The sequence below is a fragment of the Nomascus leucogenys genome, chromosome 9, assembly GCF_006542625.1.
Source record: "Nomascus leucogenys isolate Asia chromosome 9, Asia_NLE_v1, whole genome shotgun sequence".
Lineage (NCBI taxonomy): Eukaryota > Metazoa > Chordata > Mammalia > Primates > Hylobatidae > Nomascus > Nomascus leucogenys.
The window spans coordinates 88632786-88658587 of NC_044389.1; the positions used below are offsets into that span (position 1 = coordinate 88632786).

Genomic DNA, 25802 nt, shown 5'->3' on the forward strand with positions numbered 1-25802 from the left:
AACCTGTATTTACTCTCCAGAAACTTTATCAATTTTTTTTCTAATTTTAACATACCACTTTGTTTCTTTTTTTATAATGTTTCTTGAGATTTTAAAATTATTTTTCTTAAAATTCTTACTCTCTTTTTATTAAAAAGATGAAGAGATTGGACATGGTCATTGCTCGTATGATATAATATATGTTGTAAACCGAATTTTGTCTTCTATAGGTGGCCATTTCGTAGCCTCTTGATGAGCATTTTAGTTTTGCCAGTTTGAAAATCTTTCTACTTATTCTTCACCTTTATGTTATTCTTTGGTAGCCTATACTGGTAGTTTTTAGTCAAATTTCTCCCAATTTAGAATGAATGTTTTATAAAATCTCTGTTAATATCCTGTAAGGAAAATATTTCCTAGAAAAATAACCTACCTATATATAATTTTAAAACATATCTTAATCTTATATATAAAATAGAGAAGAGAAATAAAAAGAAAGGTATAAGTAGTAGTAACAATAATATGTGTTTCAGTAAGTAATACTTCAGCAGGATTATACCACTAAAGGCAGTGTAAGAGGGTCACATGCCACATGATTCACATACATGGAATCATCAAGAATGCAATAGGTACAATGCCGACTAGTATAGGTATATAGTCAGACTGCGTTTGTTAGGTATCTCAGATACCAGAAGCAGATAGTGGTATAGATGATTTATTGAAAATGATGAGTGATTAATTAGATAATACTTTGAATAAAACAAGGTACAGTCTACTCTTGATTTATATGGTACTTGATTCATAGAAAATTTAGGGTATAATAAACATGCTTAAAAACACTTTGTGTTTATATGTAAAGAATAGTTAAAATCTAGGCTCAAATAATTATTAATAGGATTTTTACCTATACAAATTTATAATAGGCCACTATAAAGTTCTGCAGGATGTGAAACAGTTCTTCATTTTGCAGGAGTATCCAGCATACTGCAGGACATCTGGCATTCTTGGCCTCTGCCCAATAAATGCCAGTACTAACAATCAAAAATAATCCTACAGATTTTCAAAATCCTACCTATAAAGCAGTACCAACCCCACTGAGAACCATTATTTTTCTCTTATATTTTTGTTACCCCATTGCACACCTTTAACACATATATTATATTTTGAGCAAATCCTTGAGTTATTTCACTCATTGAATGTTTGATTAGCTTAACTCAGACTTTAGCAATATTCAGCTTCTTTTAAAAGGTAATGACTAAAAAGAAAGACATGAGAATAGTTTTTGCTTGTGTGGTAACATCTCAGAAATTTTTAAAAAATATATGTATACTTTAATATAATGCTTCTCTTTTTTTCAGTATCTGTTACTGACATTTTATTTTTTATTTTTAAAAATTTTTTTGAGACAGGGTCTTGCTCTGTTACCCAGGCTGGAGTACAGTGGCACTATCTCAGCTCACACTGCAGGCTCAACCTCCAAGGCTCAATCAGTCCTCCCACCTCAGCCCTCTGAGTAGCTGGACCACATGAATGTACCACAACCCCCAGCTACTTTTTGTATTTATTGTAGAGATGGGGTTTTGCCATGTTGCCCAGGCTGGTCTCAAACTCCTGGGCTCAAGTGATCCTCTTGCCTCAGCCTCTGAAAGTGCTGGGATTATGGGATTACAGGCATGAGCCACTGCACCTGGCCACATATTGACACTTTTGTGCCAGCTTCTTAAGTTATTTACCATTGCCCTTTATTATAGCTGCAATGCTGAAAAGGTGGTAATTTGATCTTAGTTAGCATCTTAATAGGAGTGAGGAAAATGATTCATAAACAAAGTCTTTCTGTTTTACTCTTATTTCATGTATTTTCTCCCTTTCTTTCTCTCTCTTAAATATCATGTTTGTTTTAATAATACTAAACTGGCATAAAGGCACTGGCCAAACATTTGGTTACACTAGAGCTAGTATTATCCTAGCTGTAGTTATACTGGCTGTCTTCTTTTCAAATAGTATTCATACAAAACCTTTTTTAAAAGCACATATTTTAACTGGATGTTCTTGATCCTAGTTTTGCAGGCAACTTTGAGGGAAGAGAAGAAACTTCGAGTTGAAAATGCTAAACTGAAGAAAGAAATTGAAGAACTGAAACAAGAGCTAATTCAGGCAGAAATTCAAAATGGAGGTAATTAAATATAGAAAATTTGAGTAATCCAGAAGTTAAGAAGTTGGCCAGTTACACTAACAGTGAGGAAAGAAGTAAGAATCTGTATCTAGGCAACTTGGACAACTTCATAACTTCTAAATGACTCAGATTTATCAATAAAATGGGGGCATGAATAGAACCTACTTCTTAGAGTATGAGAATTACGTGAGTTAATTCGTATAAAGCATTTTGAAAAGTGTTTGGGGCATAGTAAGTTCATAATAAATGTTAGCTGTTCTTATTTGCAGGTTTCTCAGTTTAGTAATTGATTAAATGGGAATCACGCCTTTATTCTTTGATACCTCAATAATGGCTAAAATACGCTTATTTTTTGGCAGCCATTTTATAGTCTCAGACAGTGGATATTTGATAGCCATATACAGTGAATTTTTCATTTAAAAAGAGTTCCCATTTATGGTTCGCAATTTCATATTTTTATCATATTTATTGGTTTAATATGAATGACATTATTTCATTTTCTGTCTCAGTGAAGCAAATACCATTTCCGTCTGGTACTCCACTGCAAGCTAATTCTATGGTTTCTGAAAACGTGGTACAGTCTACACCAGTAACAACCGTATCTTCTGGTACCAAAGAACAGATAAAAGGAGGAACAGAAGACGAAAAGAAAGCAAAAGAGAAAATTGAAAAGAAAGGTATTTTTGACCTTTAAGCCTATTTAGCTCTTGACTGGATTATCAGAAAATGTCAAGTTTTGATAATGATAATAATAATAGTATCAAAAATAAAGTTCAACTTTCATGAGCTAGGATAAAATTAGGAACAATATGATATTGGAACATACAAGCTGGGTCTGAAATGGTGTGTGAATATTGACCAGATTAACGGGGTAAAAATGTGGCATTTTAGGCAGAGGGGCTGGCATAAGTTAAAACATAGACAGTAAAGATTAAGTGTAGAAACCCATATGTAGTTTGGTGTGGCTGAATTTTGGTATCTATTTGTGGCATAGTTTGAGAGAAGTCACAGATAGGAAACTAGCTTAGGACCAGTTGTGAAGATAGGAAAAGAACATTCCACCAGTCAAAGCAGACTGTCTGAATTAAGATTTCAAGTATCCATGAGAACTAAAGTAGATAGAAATGTCACCATCCACTTAGGCAACAGCCCTTGAAATCTAGTCATCAACCTTAACCTGTCCCTATTCCCTGTTCTTCATATCTAATTAACCAGCAAATTCTGTTATTCCTGTCTCCAAAACATACATAGACCCCAGCTCTGCTCTTTCCTTTCATTAGGTCCCACCTCACTTCAGGTTTTCACGATCTTTCATCTGAATATTAAAGCCTCATCTTTTCTAGTTTATTTTTAGCCTTGCTACTAAAGCTATTTATTCTAATCGTAAATCTGACTTCCTTTCCCCAGATATGTCTAAAAAGGTGCCTTTACAAATAATTATGAATATTTCTCATTATACTGAAACTTACTTACTTTTTTTTTTTTTTTTGGAAAATATAACATGCAGAGGGATTTATGAACTAACCCAAGCCAATTTAGCCTCTAAAGCACTTGACAGTTCCTTTGGCAAACATCAGTAACCTCTGTTAGTTACAAGTAGATAGGGGCTGTACAGCCTCTGCTATACAACTTCACCACTAGGTGGTATGATTATAATGAAAGCAAGTCAGACTAATTCTTCTAGTTTATAAAGTATGTTAAGGAGTAGACACAAAACAACTACATAACCTGTTCTTGCAAATTTGGTGGAATCCATATTCTATTCTCTAAGGAGGATGCACTGTTCTACTCAGGATTAATCAGTCTTCTAGTTAGAGAAGGCAACAAGGCTCTCCTTTGATGGAAGAGGGAGCATGCAGGACCAGAAGACCAAATGGAGTTATAAGATTAGAACACTTCTGTCCAATGGAACTTTCTATGATAATGGAAATACTCTATATCTGCATTATCCAACATGGTAGCCAATGGCCACATGTGGTTATTAAAGATTTGAAATGTGGGTAGTATGACTAAACTGAATTTCTAATTTAAATAATTTTAGATTTAAATTTAAATAACCTATGTGACTGGCAGCTACCATATTAGACAGTGCTGGTTATAGAGGGCTGTTCCATAGGTGTTTAGCTGCTAGCTAGGACTGCCAGATTCTGCTCATGCAAGGGCTGTGGTGCCCATATAATCTTTCTAGACTGCTACATATCGTTTTTTCTTTTTCTTTTTTTTTTTGTTTTGAGACGGAGTCTTGCTCTGTCACCCAGGCTGGGGTACAGTGGCATAATCTCAGCTCGCTGTAACCTCCGCCTCCTGGGTTCAAGCAATTCTCTCTTAGCCTCCCGAGTAGCTGGGATTACAGGCGCATGCCACCATGCCTGGCTAATTTTTGTATTTTTAGTAGAGATAGGGGTTCACCATATTGGTTAGGCTGGTCTCGAACTCCTGATCTCAGCTGATCCACCTGCCTCAGCCTCCCAAAGTGCGGGGATTATAGGCATGAGCCACCATGCCCAGCTAGACTGCCACATATCTTAATTGAGCATCACTCATTTGTCAGTGAAATATTTCTGAAATTCCTTGTGATAATTAACAAAGATCTTGGTATAGATTTTAGTATTTGCAATCATTTCTAGAATGGGGATTCCTGATAAAAGTATTTCAAATTCCTAGGAAGTAGATTAGAGTTTTAAAATATATACAAATATAGATATATTGTTATACTACAGTATTTTTAAAGTAAATACATATACTTTATCACACAAAAATGTTAAGATTTTTGGTATATTCTGGTAATTTTGTTGTACATATTTTTCTGTATAATTTGGATTTTTACCTTTTAAAAAATTTTTGCTAATTTGTTTATGGAAAATGGAATTTTTTTAAAGCTTGCTAATGAGATTAAAAATTGGCCATTATTTTAAGTTAATTCCATCCCCTCTTTGGTAAACTTATTGTTGTATGAATTATGAATACCTTTACACAGAATCCTCCTTTCCTGCTTCATGCAGAATTATTCATCACTGAGTTTCTATATTTCTTTGTGTATGTCATGTTTATCACATATTCATTATACATATACATGTCTGTCTTCTTTAAAAGAGATTTTGAGTGCCTTGACAACATGGACTGCCCATCTTACCATTTCCAGTGTCACAGCACTCAGTATGTTGAAAGATTAAATAAATGTATAGTTAAGAGTGCTTCCAAGCTACAGCAGCTTATCTCTGTTCTTTGGATTCAAAGGTAAATAAGGTTTTATTTTGATTTTACTTTTTTGGGGCCAGAAAAGCTAATTGTAAACTTAAACAATATGAATCCTCTTTGCAGGTTACAATTAACTCAGTAGCTAAAATAATCATGTGTTAATAAGAGTCACATTATCAGCAAATAAATAAAAATATAATTATTAAAACATAATCAGAATAAAATATTCTTATCTGCTTAAATAGTTACTGTGGATAACCCTAAAATCCTAATATATCTTCAGGGAAATCTAAGAAATGGAGAAATTAATTATATACTTATTAGTGTATATAAGTGAGGAGGAGAATATTTTATGAGTGAAATTGTATTCTGGGCCGGGCGCGGTGGCTCACGCCTGTAATCCCAGCACTTTGGGAGGCCGAGGTGGGTGGATCATGAGGTCAGGATTTCGAGACTATCCTGGCTAACACTGTGAAACCCCGTCTCCACTAAAAATGCAAAAAAAAAAAAATTCTCCGAGCGTGGTGGCGGGCACTTGTAGTCTCAGCTACTCCGGAGGCTGAGGCAGGAGAATGGCGTGAGCCCGAGAGGCAGAGCTTGCAGTGAGCGGAGATTGCGCCACTGCACTCCAGCCTGGGCAACAGAGCGAGACTCCATCTCAAAAAAAAAAAGAAATTGTATTCTGCTCTAGTTCATTAGGGGTACTGGTTGTGGTGTTCTTTCTAAATAAAGTATTTATCACCTTCCAAAGAGCCATAGTAAAAGTTTTTAGGGGATTCTCTATTGTCCTGTTTTGGGGAAAGGCAAACTTTTTCTGCCTAAAGCCTTTGTCACAACTACTCAACTCTGCCCTGGTGCAAAAGTATCCATAGATGATATGTAAATGAATGAATATGGTTGTCTTCCAGTAAAACTTTATTTATGAAAACAGGTAACAGGCTGGATTTGTCCCATGAGCCATAGTTTGCCAACCTCACACAATGTCTTCAAATAGAAATACAACAGAGAAATAGCTAAAATAAGATTCAAGATTTTATGACTTGGATAATTTTTTTCTTTGTTATTATTTAAGTGAAGGTAGGAGATAAACATTTTTTTTTTTTTTTCCTTCTAAGCTCATCAGTATTGATACCATGGAGTTTTCGTAGTGTTTTTTTGTTTGGTTTTATTTCTGATGTTTACCCATTCATAAATACTTTTTAGGAGAGAAGAGGGAGAAAAAACAGCAATCAATAGCTGGAAGTGCTGACTCTAAGCCAATAGATGTTTCCCGTCTGGATCTTCGAATTGGTTGCATCATAACTGCTAGAAAACACCCTGATGCAGATTCTTTGTATGTAGAAGAAGTAGATGTTGGAGAAATAGCCCCAAGGACAGTTGTCAGTGGCTTGGTGAATCATGTTCCTCTTGAACAGGTAATCTGTACAACTGAAATTCCTGTTGTGTACATACAACATTTTCATTCCCTCTTTCTCGATATCTTTCCATGATAATTTTGTATACCGTACAACATGTGCCATTGTTAATTAGTTCAGTCGATTAGTTTGAATGTGGTTAATTCCACAAAAAAAAACATAAAACCACCAAAAACCTGTAAAACATCTGTAAATTAAGATATAATGCATAAGGATAGAAAGAAGAAAAGATGTATTCTTTTCTCTATTTTTAAAGTCTTTTTACTTTTGTATTTTGCATTAAAAAACTACAGATGTATATATATTCTACATATATAAAATATATGTAAAATCTAAGTAACAACAAAATACAAAACATCCCATTTTTAACAAATGAAGAAATACTATTAAAAATTACAAGTTCAATCTCCATGATCCCCTCTCCTCATTTTTCCTCAAGTATGAAAATATTTTGGGGGTTTTAGAGAAAAAACTTGTTCTCATACTTTTAGATTGGTGCTTTCTGGGTTTATTTTACATGATTTTAAAAAGCAAGGAATGATAAAATTCCATGATGAAACAGTGATAAAAATAATGATTATGATGACTATTGTGTTAGAAGTACTTAATAGATAAATTTTTTTCACATGCTATTTTATTTCTTACTATATACAACTGTCAGTTAAGTAGTATCACCCTCATTTACAGATGACGTTTAGGAAACTGAACCAACTTATGCTATATATATAGAGAGAGAGATATAAAATATATAAAACTTGGTTCACTTTTTTATATATCTATAGACATAGATATATACTCATTATACATCTATCTGTATAGATATATATATACTCATTCATCTCACTCTAAGGCTGATTATCTTTAATCCCTATACTGTTCAGCTTTACTGTTTACCATTCAAGGTGGAGTTAGTCATGAAGCTTCTAACTACAGGTGCTATGTAGTTTTTAGAGCCATACATATGACCAAGGTCATAAATTACAAACTGCTGGGCCACGGAAAGAATGCAGTCCCAAAAAGTTTCAATTTATCTTTCATAGTATTTCATAAAATACTTACATATGGAATTTTACATGAAAATCCTGATGTCTTGTTCCTTAAAAATTCAGGACTAAGCCCCACCCCCACCCTTCCCAACCCCCTGCTGTTTTCTTAAGGCAGAAATTGGTTAACACTTAGTAATGGATAGCCCCTTTAGGTGGAAGTTAGACTCTTTAACACAGTTTCAACCATTCCATAGTTGAGGTGGAAGGTCAGTTGTGATTATTTGGTATTTATCTTTACTTTTCTGCTAGTGTTATACTTATGGAAGGTTAAGGAGAGACTGGAGTGTCTTTTTTTTACCATGTCTCAAAAAAACAAGAGTGTTACTTGTTTTTTCTGTCTAGGATTCCTTACTCATTTCCTTTACTTATTTGGTAGACAGTTGTATCATAATTGCATCAAAATTGCACTTTTCATCCCTGGCCTGGGCTTTGGTTTGGATCTCTAATTTCAGCATTGCTGGAACACAGTACGGGTAATGGATCAATATTGGCCTATCATCAAGAGTACAAGGAAGTGATTTCTTCTACTCCCTACTTAGCAAGCTCATTTCTTTTAGGTCTCCAATGATTAATTATCTGAGGCAGTGAAGTCTGGGTTTTAAGTGTTTCATAAAAGAAATTGATAGGAGGTTAGAGTATCTCCACTTTTCCTTTCTTCTGGTTAGTTTAGCACCAGGGACTGTGCTTTGTGTAGCTTCAGAAAACAAACCATGGTTACAGTTTATATAATATTATTCCCTATTTAAAATTTAATTCTTTCTATAGTGAAATTAGAGCTGGGTATTTGGAATACGTGAAAAGTATTGATGGTATATTTTATGAAGGATAACCTTACATAATAACCATTTTAAAAGCAAATTGATACTCCATGATGATACCCTTCAGAGCAGTGGTTTCTAACTGTTGCTCTTTTTTTCTTATAAGCCTCCAAACCTCCTTCTCAACAAAAGTTTACTTCCTTTTTCTTTACTTTTGAATACCGTATTTACTTTCTTGAAGAAATAAATGGTTTTTAAAAAATCTAGTAACAGTGGAAAGAATCAAAGATAGTAACAGTTTTAAATGTCCTCTTTCTAGATGTCTTTTGTGGTGGTTTGAATCATCTAACTATTTCCTCTGTCCCTTGGTACTTCAGAGATATTGCAAAGAATATGGACTTCAACATTACGATAGTTCTGCCTTTGTTTATTGCTACTCTGCTGCTTCTTGGTTTTGTGAACTTGAACAAATCCCTGTGTTCATTCAGTTATATTTATAGCTGCAAGTATTTATTAAGCACCTAAGTAAAGGATACAGCAACAAATTAAAAATAAAAATACAGAGATAGATAATTTTTTTTTTTTGGAGTCAGAGTCTTACTCTGTCACCCAGGCTGGAGTGCAGTGGGGCAATCTCGGCTCACTGCAACCACTGCCTGCCTCCCGGATTCAAGCAATTCTCCTGCCTCAGCCTGCCAAGTAGCCAGGATTACAGGCACCACCACCATGCCCAGCTAATTTTCTGTATTTTTATTAGAGACAGGGTTTCACTATGTTAGCCAGGCTGGTCTCGAACTCCTGACTTCAGATGATCCGCCTGCCTTCGCCTCCCAAAATGCTGATATTACAGGTGTGAGCCACCACACCCAAGCAACATATTTTTAAAAATAACCCTGCCTTTATGAAGCTCACATTTGTATAAGGGAGTCAGAAATATTACCAAGGCATAAGTAAATATTTAGTATGTTAAATAGTGATAAGTGCCAAGAGAAAAATAGGGAAAGAATCTAGTAAGTATTGAGGCCAGGATGATATTGACATTTTATATAAAGTGCCCAGGGAAGACCTCATAAAGAAAGTGACATTTGAGTAAAGGTCTAAGAAAATGAAAGCAAGTCATGTGTTTATCTGGCTGAAGAGCATTTCAGGCAGCCCTGGGAGAGATGGATGCCTGGGATGTTCAAGGAACAGCATGAGTCTGATATGAGTAGAGCAGGGTTAATAACTGAGAAAGTCATGGGAGATGAAATCAGAGATAAGGGTGCCAAATGTCTTATAGATCATTGTAAAGAGTTTGGCATTTTTTTCCGAGTAAGATGAAAGCCATTGTAGGATTTTAGAGCAAAAGAATAACATTGGTCAGCCTGACATTTTAATAGGATCATTCTGGCTGCTCTGTTGATGGGAGGAAGATGGAATTAAGGAGATCAGTGAAGTTTCTCTTATCTAGGAAAAAAGAAATAGACTTGGCATATGCATGTGCTTTTTTTACTTTTTAATATTTATGTTATATAGGACCAGGACTGATTCATAACTCCTTATGAAGTTAGGAGCCCTGGAGAAAAGAACCAACTGATCTTGAGCCAGCTTAAATTGGAAAAACTCCTCATTTGGGCTTCATCTTTTCTGTTCTTATAAGTTGTAGACTATTTTTTCTCTTCCAGCAGCCATCGTTCACAACCATAAGCAAAGCTATTTTTATAAACATCTGTATCTAACCCATCAAGATACAACCTAAAATAAAAGTTACAAAAAAAAAAAAAGATAGTACGAGTGAACATTGTATAAAGCAGGGACACTTGGACCTCAAAATTACATACTCTATTTTGTAGGTTGTACATTTTTCTAGCGAAAAGGTTCATAGCTATCATCAGATCCTTAAAGGATTGCATCTAACTAATCCTGTTGCTACTCTTAAACATTTTTGCTGTAACTTTTAAGTTCTCATATTTGTGACATTGTCAAGTTATTTGAAGCATTCGAAGAGAAATATTTATGAAGACTGCCTAATTCATTTTGAATTTGACTCTTAGGCTCATTTTTTTAAATCATAGTATTTCAGAGTAAATTCGCATATAACATTTATTTATAAAACCATCTTTTGTCTAGAATGCATCTTTTTTTCTCCTTTGAGCAATAGTCCTCTTGTATGATTCATTTTAAACCTGTTGAAAGAATTTAAATAACTATATTTCTTACTTTTGCTAGTTGGAGAAAAAAATTAAGACACTTCAAATTTGAAGATTAAAGAAATTTCTATTTGCTTCCATAAAAAAATTATAGAAATAGCCCTACATGTTAGTTGCATGATGCATGATGCTGGAATTGTTAAATGATCTTGTTTTGTTTTGTTTTGTTTTGTTTTGTTTTTGTTTTTGAGACAGGGTCTCACTCTTGCCCAAGCTGGAGTTCAGTGGCATAATCAAGGCTCATTGCAGCCTCCAGGCTCAAGTGATCCTTCTACCTCAGCCTCCCAAGTAGCTGGGACTATAGCTGCATGCCACCATGCCCAGCGAATTTTTTTATTTTTTGTAGAAACTGAGTTTTGCCATTTTGCCCAGGCTGGTCTCGAAAAAAAAAAAAACCCTGGGCTCAAGCAGTCTGCCTGCCTCAGCTTCCCAAGGAGCTGGGATTATAGGCGTGAGCCACCACACCCAGCCAATTTTTTTTTAATTAAAAAATAAATCTAACATAGCTCTGGAAATGATCAAATGTGTAAGGAAGAAAATGCACATGTGTAAATGTGTCCATTTATTTTAATTCTAATGCTAGGCCAAATGCTTTATATGCATGTTATGATTTAATCCTTATGACAACTCTTCAATATTATTTCTCTGATTTTCTGAGGAAACAGGAATGTCAACTTTATGCATTCTTATTGCTAGTAAATGGCAGCTGAAATTCAAAACCAAATCTGTTTCACTCATTTATTTATTCACTCAGTAAATTTTTAACTGAAATTACTCTGCTCTTTCAACTATAATGCATTATCAATTTGGACGAATTTTTTTTTTTTCATGTTTATTCAAAGCTTCATAACAACAGTAAGAGACTTTGGGCACACAAAGACAAAAGTACATCCACAAAAGTAGAACATTTGATACTTAGCATATTAGGTGTAGCTTAATGTAGTTTGGATATGATTAGGCTTAATCTGTGTACATCTTTACTTACCAGTTTATATTTCACACAGATGCAAAATCGGATGGTGATTTTACTTTGTAACCTGAAACCTGCAAAGATGAGGGGAGTATTATCTCAAGCAATGGTCATGTGTGCTAGTTCACCAGAGAAAATTGAAATCTTGGCTCCTCCAAATGGGTCTGTTCCTGGAGACAGAATTACTTTTGATGCTTTCCCAGGTAGGTATTTATTAGTAATTACTCATAGTTTTGGAATCAGTTCTCAAAGTGATGTTTGTAATGCTTAAAGGTTAAAATCAGTCCTGTGTAAGAATCATAAGTCTTACATTAAATGACCATTATTAACTATTATTGAGTTTTTCAAGATTGGCTCAAGATGACACATTGAGTAAACCTTGTAACCATTCTCCTCCCCATGAATGTACATGTTGTATAAAACACCTGATATGATTTGACCATGTCCCCACCAAAATCTCATCTTGAATTGTAGCTCCCATAATCTCCACATGTCATGGGAGGGACCCGGTGGGAGGTAACTGAATCCTGGGGGCAGGTTTTACCTGTGCTGTTCTCATGATAGTGAATCAGTCTCATGAGATCTCATGGTTTTATAAAAGGGCAGTTCCCCTACACATGCTCTATATAAGACATGCCTTTGCTCCTCCTTTGTCTTCTGCCGTGATTGTGAGGCTTCTGCAGCCATGTGGAACTGTGGGTCAATTAAACCTCTTTCTTTTATAAATTACCCAGCCTCAAGTATATCTTTATTAGCAGCATGAGAATAGACTAATACAGTAAATTGATACCGGGTAGTGGGACACTGCTGTAAAGATGCCCGAAAGTGTGGAAGTGACTTTGGAACTGGGTAACAGGGAGAGATTGGAACAGTTTGGAGGGTTCAGAAAAAGAAAGGAAAATGTGGAACAGTTTGGGACTTCCTGGATACTTGCAGGGCTCAGCAGATAGGAAAATGTGGGAATGTTTAGAACTTTCTAGAGACTTGTTGAATGGCTTTGACCAAAATGCTGATAGTGATATGGACAATAAAGTCCAGGCTGAGGTAGTCTCAGACAGAGATGAGGAACTTGTTGGGAACTGAAGCAAAAGTGACTTTTGCTATGCTTTAGCAAAGAGACTGGTGGCATTTTGCCCTTTCCCTAGAGATCTGTGGAACTTTGAACTTGAGAAAGATGATTTAGGGTATCTGGCAGAATAAATTTCTAAGCAGCAAAGCATTTAATATGTGACTTGGGTGCTCTTAAGCATTCAGTTGTATTCATTCACAAAGACATGGTTTGGAATTGGAACATGTTTAAAAGGGAAGCAGAGCATAAAAGTTTGAAAAATGTTCAGACTGAAGATGCAGTAGAAAAGAAAAACCCATTTCTGCCAGCTGCAGAAATTTGCATAAGCAATGAGGAGCCAAATGTTAATTGCCAAGACAATGGGGAAAATGTCTCCAGGGCATTTCAAAGACCTTCACAGCAGCCCCTCCTATCACAGGACCTGAGGCCTAGGAAGAAAAAATGGTTTCCTGGGCTGGGCCCAGGGCCCCCGTGCTGTGTGCAGCTTAGGGACTTGGTGCCCTGCTTCCCAGCTGCTGCAGCCATGGCTAAAAAGGGCTAACTAAGTACAGCTCAGGCCCTTGCTTCAGAGAGTGCAAGCCCTAAGCCTTGGCAGCTTCCACATGGTGTTGAGCCTGCAGCGGCACAAGAAATCAAGAATTGAGGTTCGGGAACCTCCGCCTAGATTTCAGAAGTCCCGAAAGCCCCTGGATGTCCTGGCAGAAATTTGCTGCAGGGGCAGGGCCGTCATGAACCTCTACTAAGACAGTGTGGAAGGGAACTGTGGGATGGGACCCCCCACACACAGAATCCCCACTGGGGCACTGCCTAGTGGAGCTGTGAGAAAAAGGCCACTGTCCTCCAGACCCTAGAATCATAGATCCACTGACAGCTTCCGCAGTGTGCCTGGAAAAGCTGCAGACACTCACCTCCAGCCTGTAAAAGCAGCTGGGATGGTGGCTGTGCCCTACAGAGCTACAGGGGTAGAGCTGCCCAAGGCTGTGGAAGCCCACCTGTTGCATCAGCATGACCTGCATGTGAGACATGGAGTCAAAGGAGATCATTTTGGAACTTTGAGGTTTAATGACTACCCTGTTGGCTTCCAGACTTGCATGGGGCCTATAGGTCCTTTGTTTTGGTCCAATTTCTCCCATTTGGAATGGTGTATTTACCCAATGCCTGTACCCCCAGTGTATCCTGGAAGTAACTAATTTGCTTTTGATTTTGTGGCTCATAGGCAGAAGGGACCTGTCTTGTCTCAGATGAGATGCTGGACTGTGGACTTTTGAGTTAATACTGAAATGAGTTAAGACTTTGGGGAACTGTTGGGAAGGCATGATTGGTTTTGAATGTGAGGACATGAGATTTGGGAGGGGCCAAGGGCAGAATGATATAGTTTGGCTGTGCCCCCACCCAAATCTCATCTTGAATTATAGCTCCCACAATTTTCACCTGTCGTGGGAGGGACCTGGTAGGAGGTAATTGAATCCTGGGGGAGGGTTTTTCCTATGCTGTTCTCATGATAGTGAATAAGTCTCATGAGAGCTGATGGTTTTATAAAAGGGCAGTTCCCCTACACATGCTCTCTTGCCTGCTGCCATGTAACACATGCTCCTCTTTAACCTTCTGCCATGATTGTGAGGCCTCCACAGCCATGTGGAACTGTGAGTCAATTAAACCACTTTCCTTTAGAAATTACCCAACCTCGGGTATATCTTTATTAGCAGCATGAGAACAGACTAACACAACACCACAGAGAGATTTTGTCCTAACTAAAGCAATAATATGAATACCAGCATAGTAGAAAAGTATGACATGGATAGAGAACAGATTAATGTGCTGCAAAATCACTTATGCTGTAGATTGTCTCATGCTGCAGCACGGAAAGAGATGAAAAGTTTAGATTTATAATTATAAATTCCATCTAATAATATACTTGCACATGTTTTTACTCAACTTCAGGATATAGAGAAAATATCTAAGTTAAAATGTAATGATTTTAATAATCTAAAGGGAAGTTTCATTTTGTATTGCCTGTTTTCTCTAATAAAAATACTCCTGAGACAGATGAAGCTTCATAATGTGTGAGAAAGTTTCTTCAGATAGGTCTTTGAAGCAGAAGAGAAAAGATTCTTGGCAGATATAGAATAAGTATTTATCTCATATAAGAGGAAGGACCTGATAAAAAGAAAAACAATTAGAAATTAAGACTGCCTTTAAAGGATGTTTATTTGACTAGAGTAATTGGGAAAGGCAGATATAAATGAAGATAACAAATAGAATTAGGTTCAAAAGTCAGAACAGTTTGGAGACATATTTGTAGAAATGACTGAGATTTGTGTGTGTGTGTGTGAGCGAATTATTTTTTAATGGTGCAATAAAATTAAACTAAGGTTTTTTGGGGTTTTTTTTTTCAATTTGTATTTTAGGATCAAGGGATACAGATTTCTTATATTGGCAAATTGTATGTCTTTGAAGTTTAGTGTAGGAATGATCCCATCACCCAGGTAGTGAGCATAGTACCTAATAGGTAGTTTTTCAACCTTCACCCCACTCCCAACCTCCCTCCTAGTAGTACTCAGTGCGTTTTGTTTCCATCTTCATGTCTGCGTATGCTCAATGTTTAGGTTTAGCTCTCACTTATAAGTGAAGACATACTGTATTTGATTTCCTGTTCCTGTGTTGAGTTACTTAGGATAATGGCTTCCAGCTGCATCCATTTTGCTGCAAAGGATATAATTTTCTTTTTTTAAGGCTGCATGGTATTCCATAGTATATGTGTACCACATTTTTTTAATGCAATCCACTGTTGATGGACACTTGAGTTGATTCCATGTCTTTGCTATTGTGAATAGTGCTGCAGTGATCATACAAGTGTATTTGTCTTTTTGGTAGAATATTCTATTTTTCTTTGAGTATGTACCCAGTAATGGGATTGCTAGGTCAAATGGTAGTTCTGTTTTAAGTTATTTGAGAAACTCCAAACTGCTTTTCACAGTGGCTGAACTAATTTGCATTCCCTTTTCTCTTCCACCTCACCAACATCTGTTATTATTTTTTTTTGTCTTAATAATAGCCATTGTGACTGGTATGAGATGGTATCTCATTATGGTTTTGATTTGCACTTCTGTGATGTTGAGCATTTTTTATATTTGTTGGCGACATATATGTCTTCTGTTGAGAAGTGTCCATGTTCTTTGTCCATGTTTTAATGGAGTTATTTGTTTTTTGCTTGTTGAATTAAGTTCCTTATGGATTCTAGATTAGAGTTTTGTTGGATGCATAGTTTGCAAATATTTTTTCCCATTCCTTAGGCTATCTGTTTACTCTGCTGGTATTTTATTTTGCAGTGCAGAAGCTCTTTAGTTTAATCAGCTCCCACTTGTCAACTTTTATTTTTGTTGCAATTGCTTTTGGAGACTTGGTCGTAAATTCTTTGCCGAGGGTGATATTGAGAAGGATATTTCCTAGAATTTTTGCCAAGAGTGATACTGAGAAGGATATTTCTTAGATTTTCTTCTAGGATTTTTACAGTTTTAGGTCTTATATTTAATTCTTTAATCCATCTTGAGTTAACTTTTGTATATGGTGAAATGTAAGGGTCCTATTTCATTCTTCTGCATATGGCTAGCAAGTTATTCCAGCACCATTTATTGAATAGAGAGTTTTTTTCCCATTGCTTGTTATTGTTGACTTGTTGAAAATCAGATGGTTGTAGGTGTGCAGCTTTATTTCTATGTCCTTTATCTTGTTCCATTTGTCTGTCTATTTTTGTACCAGTACCCTTCTGTTTTGGTTACTGTAGCCTTGTAGTATAGTTTGAAGTTGGGTAGTGTGATGCCTCCAGTTATGTTCTTTTTGCTTAGAATTATTTTGGCTATTTGGGCTCTTTTCTCATTCCATGCAAATTTTAGAAAATTTTTTTCTAATTCTGTTATAAATGATGTTGTATGTAGTTTGATAGTAATAGTATTAACTCTGTAGATTACTTTGAGCAGTAAGGCAATTTTAACAATATTGATTTTTCCAATCCATGAGTGTACAATGTTTTTCCATGTGTTTGTATCATCTGTGATTTCTTTCAGCAGTATTTTATAGTTCTCCTTGTAGAGATCTTTCACCTCCTTCATTAGGTGCATTCCTAGATATTTCATTTTCTGTTTGCCTATTGTAATTGGAATTGTGTTCTTGATTTGACTCTCAGTTTGAACTTTAGTGTATAGAAATGCTACTGATTTTTGTGCATTGATTTTGTATCCAGAAACTTTACTAAAGTCATTTATCAGCTCCGGGAGCCTTTTGGCAGAGTCTTTAGGGTTTTTCAGGTACAGAATCATAAATCAGTGAAGACAGATAATTTGACTTCTTCTTTTCCTATTTGGATGCCTTTTCTTTCTCTTGCCTGATTGCTCTGTGTAGGACTTCCGGTTCTGTGTTGAATAGGGGTGATGAAAGTGGGCATCCCTGTTTTGTTCCAGTTTTCAAAGGAAATGGTTCCAGCTTTTGCCCATTAGGTATTATGTTGGCTGTGGGTTTGCCGTAGATAGCTCTTATTATTTTTAGGTATGTTCCTTTGATGCCTAGTCTATTGAGGGTTTTATCATGAAGGGAGGTAGATTTTATTTAAAGCTTTTTCTGTATCTGTTGAGATGATTATATAATTTTTGGTATTAATTCTATTTATATGGTGAACCACATTTATTGATTTGCGTATGTTGAACCAGCCTTTCATCCCAGAAATAAAGCCTACTTGATTGTGGTATATTGCTTTTTGATGTGCTGCTGTATTTGATTTGCCAGTATTTTGTTGAGGACTTTTGTGTTTGTGTTCATCAGAGATATTGGCCTAAAGTTTTCTTTTTTCCTTGTGGTCTCTGACAGTTTTTGGTGTCAGGCTGATGCTGGCTTCACAGGACACATAAGGGAGGAGCTCCTCTTCCTCAGTTTTTTGGAATAGTCTCAGTAGGATTGGTACCAGTTCTTTGTACATCTGGTAGAATTCAGCTGCCAATCTATCCGATCTAGGGCTTTTTTTCTTTTTTTTTTTTTTTTTTGAGACGGGGTCTGGTTCTGTAACCCAGGTTGGAGTGCAGTGGCATTATCTTGGCCCAGTGCAATCTCTGCCTTTTAGGCTCGAGCCAACCTCCCACCTCAGCCTCCCAAGTAGCTAGGACTACGGGCATGCGCCACCACACCAGGACTGTTTTTAATTGGTAGGTTTTTATTACTGATTCAGTTTGAGAACTCGTTATTGGTCTGTTCATGTTTTTACTGCCTTCCTAGTACAATCTTGGGAGGTTGTGTGTTTCTAAGAATTTATCAATTTTCTAATTTGTGTGCAAAGCGATGTTTTTAATAGTCTCTGAGGTTCTTTTATATTTCAGTGGGATTGGTTTTAATGTCACCTTTGTCATTTCTGATTGCAAATAGCTGAATTTTGTTGAATAGCAAGGCTGATATGATTATATAGGCATGTTTTAAAATTCTCCATTAAGTGTGTTTAATGAAATATTACAATATCAAGAGTTTTAACATGGAATAGTAAGATGGAAAATATGGATGAAAGCATGGATTAATTTCTTTGGAACTCATTTCTACTCTCCTAATCAAAAGTAGACTAGTCTAAAAAAAACACACAGGGAATTTTTTTTTTTTTTACAAGTACCCATGACTTTGAATGAATCTATGTCTTGAATCTTGGTAGATGAGAAATCATAGTGGTCTATGCTCTAACAACATTTTTTTGGAGATTACATTTTGGGAAAATCTCAGTCTCCATGATTTCTCAGAGATGCCTAGTGGCTTTAGATTCATGGAGCATATGCTCACCACTCTACTCCCACCAAGCAAAACTAACTTGAAAACAGTACTACAGCTAGGAGACAAAGACAATGCCAGGTCTTTGTGAGAATGCACTATTTATGATCAAATAATAAGTAGGAATTTACAGTCAGACTTTTAACTTCCAAAATCATGCTTATTTCTGTTGATATCGAGTCTTATTAATAGTAGAAATTAATAGATAATTCTAAAGCATAAGTTTAACTTTTAAGTCCATTTATTAAAAATCCAAATTGTCTATACTTGATTCCTCCTCTTGAAAACCCATTTTAATCAGGTTTCTCTCCCCACTCTGTTTCGCCAGAACTGCTCTGGGTAAGATCACCAGTCACTCCCTGTAGCTATATGTCTAGTTCTCAGTCTTATTATTAATTAACTTGGCTTCTGGCACCACACTCTCCTGGTGGTCCTCCTTCTTCACTGGCTGCCCCTGTCATTTCCTTTGCTGATTCTTCCTTACCTCCTTGGATTCTTACTGTTACAGGGCCTCAGACCTTGGATTTGGACCTCTTTTTTTTTCCATGCTTATTCCTTTGGCAATTTTACCCAGTCACTTAGATAAGCTAGATAGCTGCCAAATGAACTCTTTGATGTACATGTTCCAAGGGAGAAGGACACATATCCCATTCTTCCCCCTAGACTTTCATTTTTCCATGGTATTTTTCATCTTATTTGATAGGATTTCCATCCTCCTAGTTGCTTAACTGCTTTTCTCAATCCCTACATCTTCTCCTCAGAAAATCCTAGTGGCTCTACCTTCTGAATATACCTAAAATTATTATTAACTCCACCACTAGCACCCTAATCCCAAAGCCAACATCTCTTATCTGCATATTTACAAAAGTCTTCTAACTGATCATCCTGCTTTTGCCCTCTCTGTTCTTCCATTTATTTTCAATTAGAGCAGGCAGAGTGATCTAGCAGATTATATTACTCTGCTCAAAACTATTCAGAAGCTTTTCATCTCACCTAGAGTACAAGCCCAGGTTCTTACAGTGATCTCCCATTATTTTGTTAATCTCATGAACTCCAACTTTTCGTTGCTCACTCCACTTGAGCCACTGGCTCTTTCCCAAGATAGCTGCATGGCTCGCTTACTCATCTTATTCATATCTTTCTGAACCTCAGCTTTTTCATCTATAAGAAGGGGTTTTTAGTTGGTATTTGTCTTAACTGGGTTTGTAAGCTTTAACTTTTGAAACATTTAGCCAACTGCCTGGTATTTTAAATTCTTTGCTATAACTTTTGTGCCTCAATATCCTCATCTGTAAGATGAGAGTAATGAATATTACTTACATATGTACTGAGAGGATTAAACAAGTTAATATATGTACAGCACTCAGTACAATGACCAGCACCTAGTACGCACTATATACATGTTGTATGTTATTATGGATATTATCTAGTTTATATGGCACTTTCTTTCTAGATCTGAGAAAGTTAATTTTGTGCTTCATCACAGCTTTTTATACTTAGGGCTTATGTCTGCTTGCAGCAAGAATTTATCCACACAATCTATATTCTTTATAAGAAGCGTGTATGTCAGTCTGCTTCTTAACTAACTCATTATCAGTTTGGCAACATCCTCTTGGGCCAAGGTTGCAAAGGTTGCAAATCTGAGTCAGTGCTCAGGTCTCCCTGAACAGTATCTCTCCCTCTAGCCTTCCAGAATCCTGGAGTGCCCACTTTGCCACACAATATATGCACAAGATTATGATTATAGATTAAGGAATGATTTACAAACAAAAAATAAAAATCTTAGGGATCTAAGAAGCAATATAATTGAACTTTATTTATGGTTATTTTTTTCCATTCTATTTATTAGTTTCTCTATTGTCAAATCAAATGTCCTTAAAGGAGTAGGAGAAATCCTTATTTTTTATACCAGTCACCTTCAGTCTTAGTTTCATTACATGTTCTACTGTAGGTATATCATTCAATTAACTACTCTGTTATCTCTGAAAGCCTACATGTTAGAAGGCAATGTTGTATGTTCTTGCCAGTTTTGTAGTTTCCGAAGAGCTAATAAACAACAAAACTACAATGACCAACTAATTTACACAGTTTTGTTATTCTTACATATATATATTTATGACTGGAAAATAAATACTATTTTATATAATAAGATGTCATCAGATTATAAAATATAAATATAAAATATAAGTATATTTTATACTCCTAATATAAAATATAAGTATATTTTATATAAGTATATTTTATATTAGGAGTATAAAATATACTTATATTTTATATTTATATTTATAATTGATAATCTTATTATATAAATATATTTATTTCCATATAAATATATTATATTTTATTTATATATTTATTTTATATTAGGAATATAAAAATAAGTATAAAAATATATATTTATATTAGGAATAAAAATACTATATTTATATAGAATATACTAATAAAAATAAGTATATTCCTAATATAAAATATAAGTATATTTTATATTCCTAATATAAAATATAAGTATATTTTAACTAATATAAAATATAAATATTTCCAGTAATTAAGTAATTCCAAGAGATCTCAACTTAGGAGTCAGTGAAAAAAAGATCCAGAAGGTTTATATTTCTATCATTACTTAATTATACTTCAGCAATATTTTTTTATTACCTCCAGGAAAATAATTGAATCATTGAAGTTCTACAGCTTAAGAGATATGTTACTTTTTCTTCATTGTTTCTTGAACTGACTGATTCTTCATTCTAAATAATTGAACATTCTCAGCTATTGAACTTATATTAAACTTTACTCTCTACTTTTCTATCATTAAGTAGAGGAGTTGTTTGGTATATTACTTGTCTTTAAGCCTAGACCAGATATACTTTACTACTAATTTTTCTTTTATTATAAAATTTATACTGTGAGTTACTATAAATAGAGGGGTTGTGGGTATTAACCACATGTAAGAAGGTTGTTTACTTTCTAAAGTATGGTTTGTCAGGGGGCAGAGTGCTGTACTAGCAGAACATGGGCTTTGTTGATTGTGTGACATTGAGCAACTTATGTTTTCTCGGCCTCAGTTTCTTTATACTTAAAATTAGAGTCAGAGTTGTGTGAATTTTAGGCAACAATATATGTTCCTAGTGCTTAGAAAATACTAGTCCCTGTCTCACTACTCCTTTCTGTTTCTTTACATCTCACCGAGTTGAATGGGTAGCAAATGAAATCCAAAGTAGTTATCATCATTAACTAGAGAAACCCAAAATTTAAGCCATTCTCCAGTATTGGTAAGAAATCTTTAAGCACTAGAGCAGTGATCTAGCTGCTCATTTTGTATTTTGAAACATATTAAAGCATAAGCTGCTTCTGCCAGTTGTAAAAATATAACATCAAAATATATTTTCATTTCTTCACAGTTTTTCTTTATATTTAATGATAAAATGAGTATATTAATCCATTCATGCACTGCTGTAAAGAAATACCTGAGGCTAGGTAATTTATAAGGAAAAGAGGTTTAATTGGCTCATGGTTCAGCGGGCTGTACAGGAAGCATGGCAGCATCTGCTTCTGGGGAGCCTCAGAAATTTTACTTATGACAGTCAAAGCAAGTCAGAGCAAGAGCGAGCATCTTACATGGCAGGAGCAGGACAAAGAGAGAGAGCAGGGAGGTGCTACACACTTTTAAACAACCAGATCTCAGGATAACTCACTATCATGACACCAGCACCAAGGAGGAAATCTGCCCCTGTAATCCAATCACCTCCACCAGGCCCCACGTCCAACATTGGTGATTATAATTGAACATAATATTTGGGTGGGGACACAGACTCAAACCATATTAATGAGTACCTTACATTTTATTATTTTGATAATTTGGATACAATTCATTAAGCTTTATTACTTATAAAAATACAAGAGTAAAATATAGTATCTTTAACATACATAAAGAAACAACAATAACAATTTTATTTTACCAATCAAGAATATAAACTGCTGACATAATAAAAATAAAGTAAATGTTAAAAGTTTGATTAGGTCCAAAAATCAGAAAATGCTGCCAAAACAATTCACTGGAAATCTCTGCGAATAGTCTCTTTAATATTTTTGTATAGACCGGGCACGGTGGCTCACGCTTGTAATCCCAGCACTTTGGGAGGCCGAGGCGGACAGATCACGAGGTCAGGAGATCGAGACCACGGTGAAACCCCGTCTCTACTAAAAAATACAAAAAATTAGCCAGGCGTGGTGGCGGGCGCCTGTAGTCCCAGCTACTCGGAGAGGCTGAGTCAGGAGAATGGCGTGAACCCAGGAGGTGGAGCTTCCAGTGAGCCGAGATTGCGCCACTGCACTCCAGCCTGGGCGACAGAGCGAGACTCCGTCTCAAAAAAAAAAAAAAAAAAAATATTTTTGTATATTAGCTGTGTAATTTTCTTGTGTATTTTTTCTCCTACACAGGAGAGCCCGACAAGGAGCTGAATCCTAAGAAGAAGATTTGGGAGCAGATCCAGCCTGATCTTCACACTAATGATGAGTGTGTGGCTACATACAAAGGAGTTCCCTTTGAGGTGAAAGGGAAGGGAGTATGTAGGGCTCAAACCATGAGCAACAGTGGAATCAAGTAAAATGCTTCCACTACCAAAAGACATTAGAGAAAACCTTAAAAGTAATAAAGAGAAATATATTTGTCACTTGTACCTAAAATATGAGTGGCTCATTTTTGCGTTATTCTCTTCTAGACTTGACTAGTCATTTACCTGGTATATATTGTTTTCATTGATTGGGGAAACACTAGATTTTTACCTTGGTTTTTGATCATTTATAATGGAGAGAGGAAGTTGCCTATGTTTTGTAATAATTTATTTTTTAGCAGGACTATTGATTAGCAGCTTTTTTTTCTTTATACACATAGATAACTAACTAGATTAATATTTAGTTTCTTATTTGTAGGCGCAGGATGCATGAAATTTCAAGCTCTGGGATTTTTTGTATATTGTGTATCTGTATCAAAAATATCCTCTCCTTTTCAAAAATGACAAGTTGGAAAATGTTTGTCAGACTTATTAACTGGTCATATTATAATAATACTGATAATGACCAACTGCTCATTCTGAAAGCCAAACATAAAAGCTAGGAGATGTGGCATCTGAACATTTTTGCTTTGCTGCCAGAGTAACCCTGACTAATAATGCAATAACAGCAATTTTTTTTAAAAAACTGAGATTTCCTACTGGCTTGAAGTTTTTCTATTTAGCAAAATAATTAGTAATAAGTTTTGACTAGGTCTAAAGAATGAACATATTGTGAACAGTTGCCACAGTAGTTTCTAATAAATTGATCGTAAAAGCAGCTATCCTTTTTTTTTTTTTTAATTCTAGCTTCTTTATAAAGATTATTTGGGTACCTAATAAAGGATAATTTATATCTTATTACAGACTGATATTTTGCTTTTTCATGTATCATCATACTGTCAGTATATTAAAAGAAATTACAGCCTAAAACTTAACATATACCATACATATATATTAAGGTGTCAAATAGCTATTCTTACTCATCTTACAAATATTGTAAGAGCAATAAAAATTATTTGAGGAATTATAAGCCTACAGGTCATCAGCCTTGTGGTGATTACTGGTGATGTGGGCTTACACACACGTCAGCAAGATAGGGAGTGTGGATAGGTGAGGGCTGGTAGCTAACAAGGGGCCTCACAGAGGAATGTTAGTGACTTTAACCAGGTTTCAGAATCTGGGCCTTACCTTTATAGGTTCAACAAAAGAATGGCATCAATAGAGGCAGAAGTATAGACATTGTTTTAAAAATACACACATGCACACACACACAAAACATTTTAGCATTATACCTGTCTGAATCCTTCAATAAGAAGGAGAGGCACACACAAATACACTCACACAAAACTCAACAACCATAAAACTACCCTGCATGTTATAAAAGGCAGAATTAAATTTTATTTATTTAAATCCATGGAACTCTGGTAGGCCGGGATATATTATAGTACCATTATCAATGTGATATTCTGAAAATATGAACAGAGCATCATTAACAATTGTTGGTACCTAAACACAAAATGAATTTCAAAGTTACTTTGTTCTCAAGATATGTCATTCTTTTGGGAATAAATACTTTTGGTGACAAAGTCTTTTGTGAGTTTTTTGCTCTAATTTTTCTCAATTATATTACATTTCTTTAAATAATATTTCAACTGCCTAGGTAGTTGAAATTTTCCCCACTACATGTTGAAATACTGTACCCCAGATCAAATTATCTAATGTTTTGTTAGTGAAACCTAAATTGATAATTAAATCATACATCGAACCTAGAGATAATAAAAACTATTGGTCTTTTGTTAAAGTCTATGATGTAGCATCATCAGTAGCTCATTTGTGCTGAAATTTATGACGACTTACTACAAAAGAGTACATTGCAAAAATGTCACATTTGTCTTTCTCAAGTACTATATTATGCCTTACCAAATTATACTAAATGTCCATGCTTCCCTCCATAATTCCCCCAGGTCTTTACCATGTAAAAATCCATGCTAAAGAGTGCTAAAGAGAGAAAGAAGTGGAGAGTTAATGAGTGATTTTTCAAGTTGTATGAAAGCATGGACCAAGTTATCCATTCAGCCCTATTCAGTGCTTGTTTTCACAGAAAACTTAATTCTGTTTTATTTGTATTGCTGGGATGGGAGAGCTTTTACAGAATCTGTTTACAAAGAAATAGCATTGTTGGCCAACTGGACATAACACTTCAGCATCTGATGTATTCTGGTTTTTAAGGATTTCAATGATAGGAGGTAGTGTTTGGTGGGAGGATCACTTTGAGCCCAGGAGAGCGAGACTGCAGTGTGCTGTGATTGCACCACTGCACTCCAAACTAGGCTACAGAGTTGAGACCCTGTCTCAAAAAAAAAAAAAAATCTTAGTTGGGGAGCACCTCACTGTTTCTTGTGACTGGGCATTAAAATGGCTTGAGTATACCTCCTCAACTTTTCAGAGAAATGATACGTCCTTTTAAAATATAAAAGTATCAGAAGTATAGAACATTAGCCATGTATTTCACCTACATAAATAGTTACACAAGTCCTGATGCTAAGTGCTATCCAACAGTATGAAAATTACAACTTTATCACCAAGATGCAAAATAAAAAGAACTAGGAAGGGCAAATTAGTATGCTCAACAGGCAATAATGTTGCAGATTGCTGTCTCATG

At 35.5% G+C, this 25802-nt stretch overlaps 1 protein-coding gene across 1 annotated transcript in view; it reads left to right on the forward strand.

Annotated features, from left to right (window-relative positions):
• Positions 1-24726, forward strand: part of AIMP1 (aminoacyl tRNA synthetase complex interacting multifunctional protein 1) — a 31930-nt gene extending 7204 nt beyond the window's left edge. The window contains exons 3-7 of the mRNA XM_003257443.4: positions 2036-2149; positions 2659-2826; positions 6551-6762; positions 11760-11928; positions 23028-24726. Of these exons, the coding sequence (XP_003257491.1) occupies positions 2036-2149; positions 2659-2826; positions 6551-6762; positions 11760-11928; positions 23028-23194 (830 nt within the window). The 3' untranslated portion in view covers positions 23195-24726. The remainder of the gene's footprint in view (positions 1-2035; positions 2150-2658; positions 2827-6550; positions 6763-11759; positions 11929-23027) is intronic.
• Positions 24727-25802: the final 1076 nt, after the last annotated feature.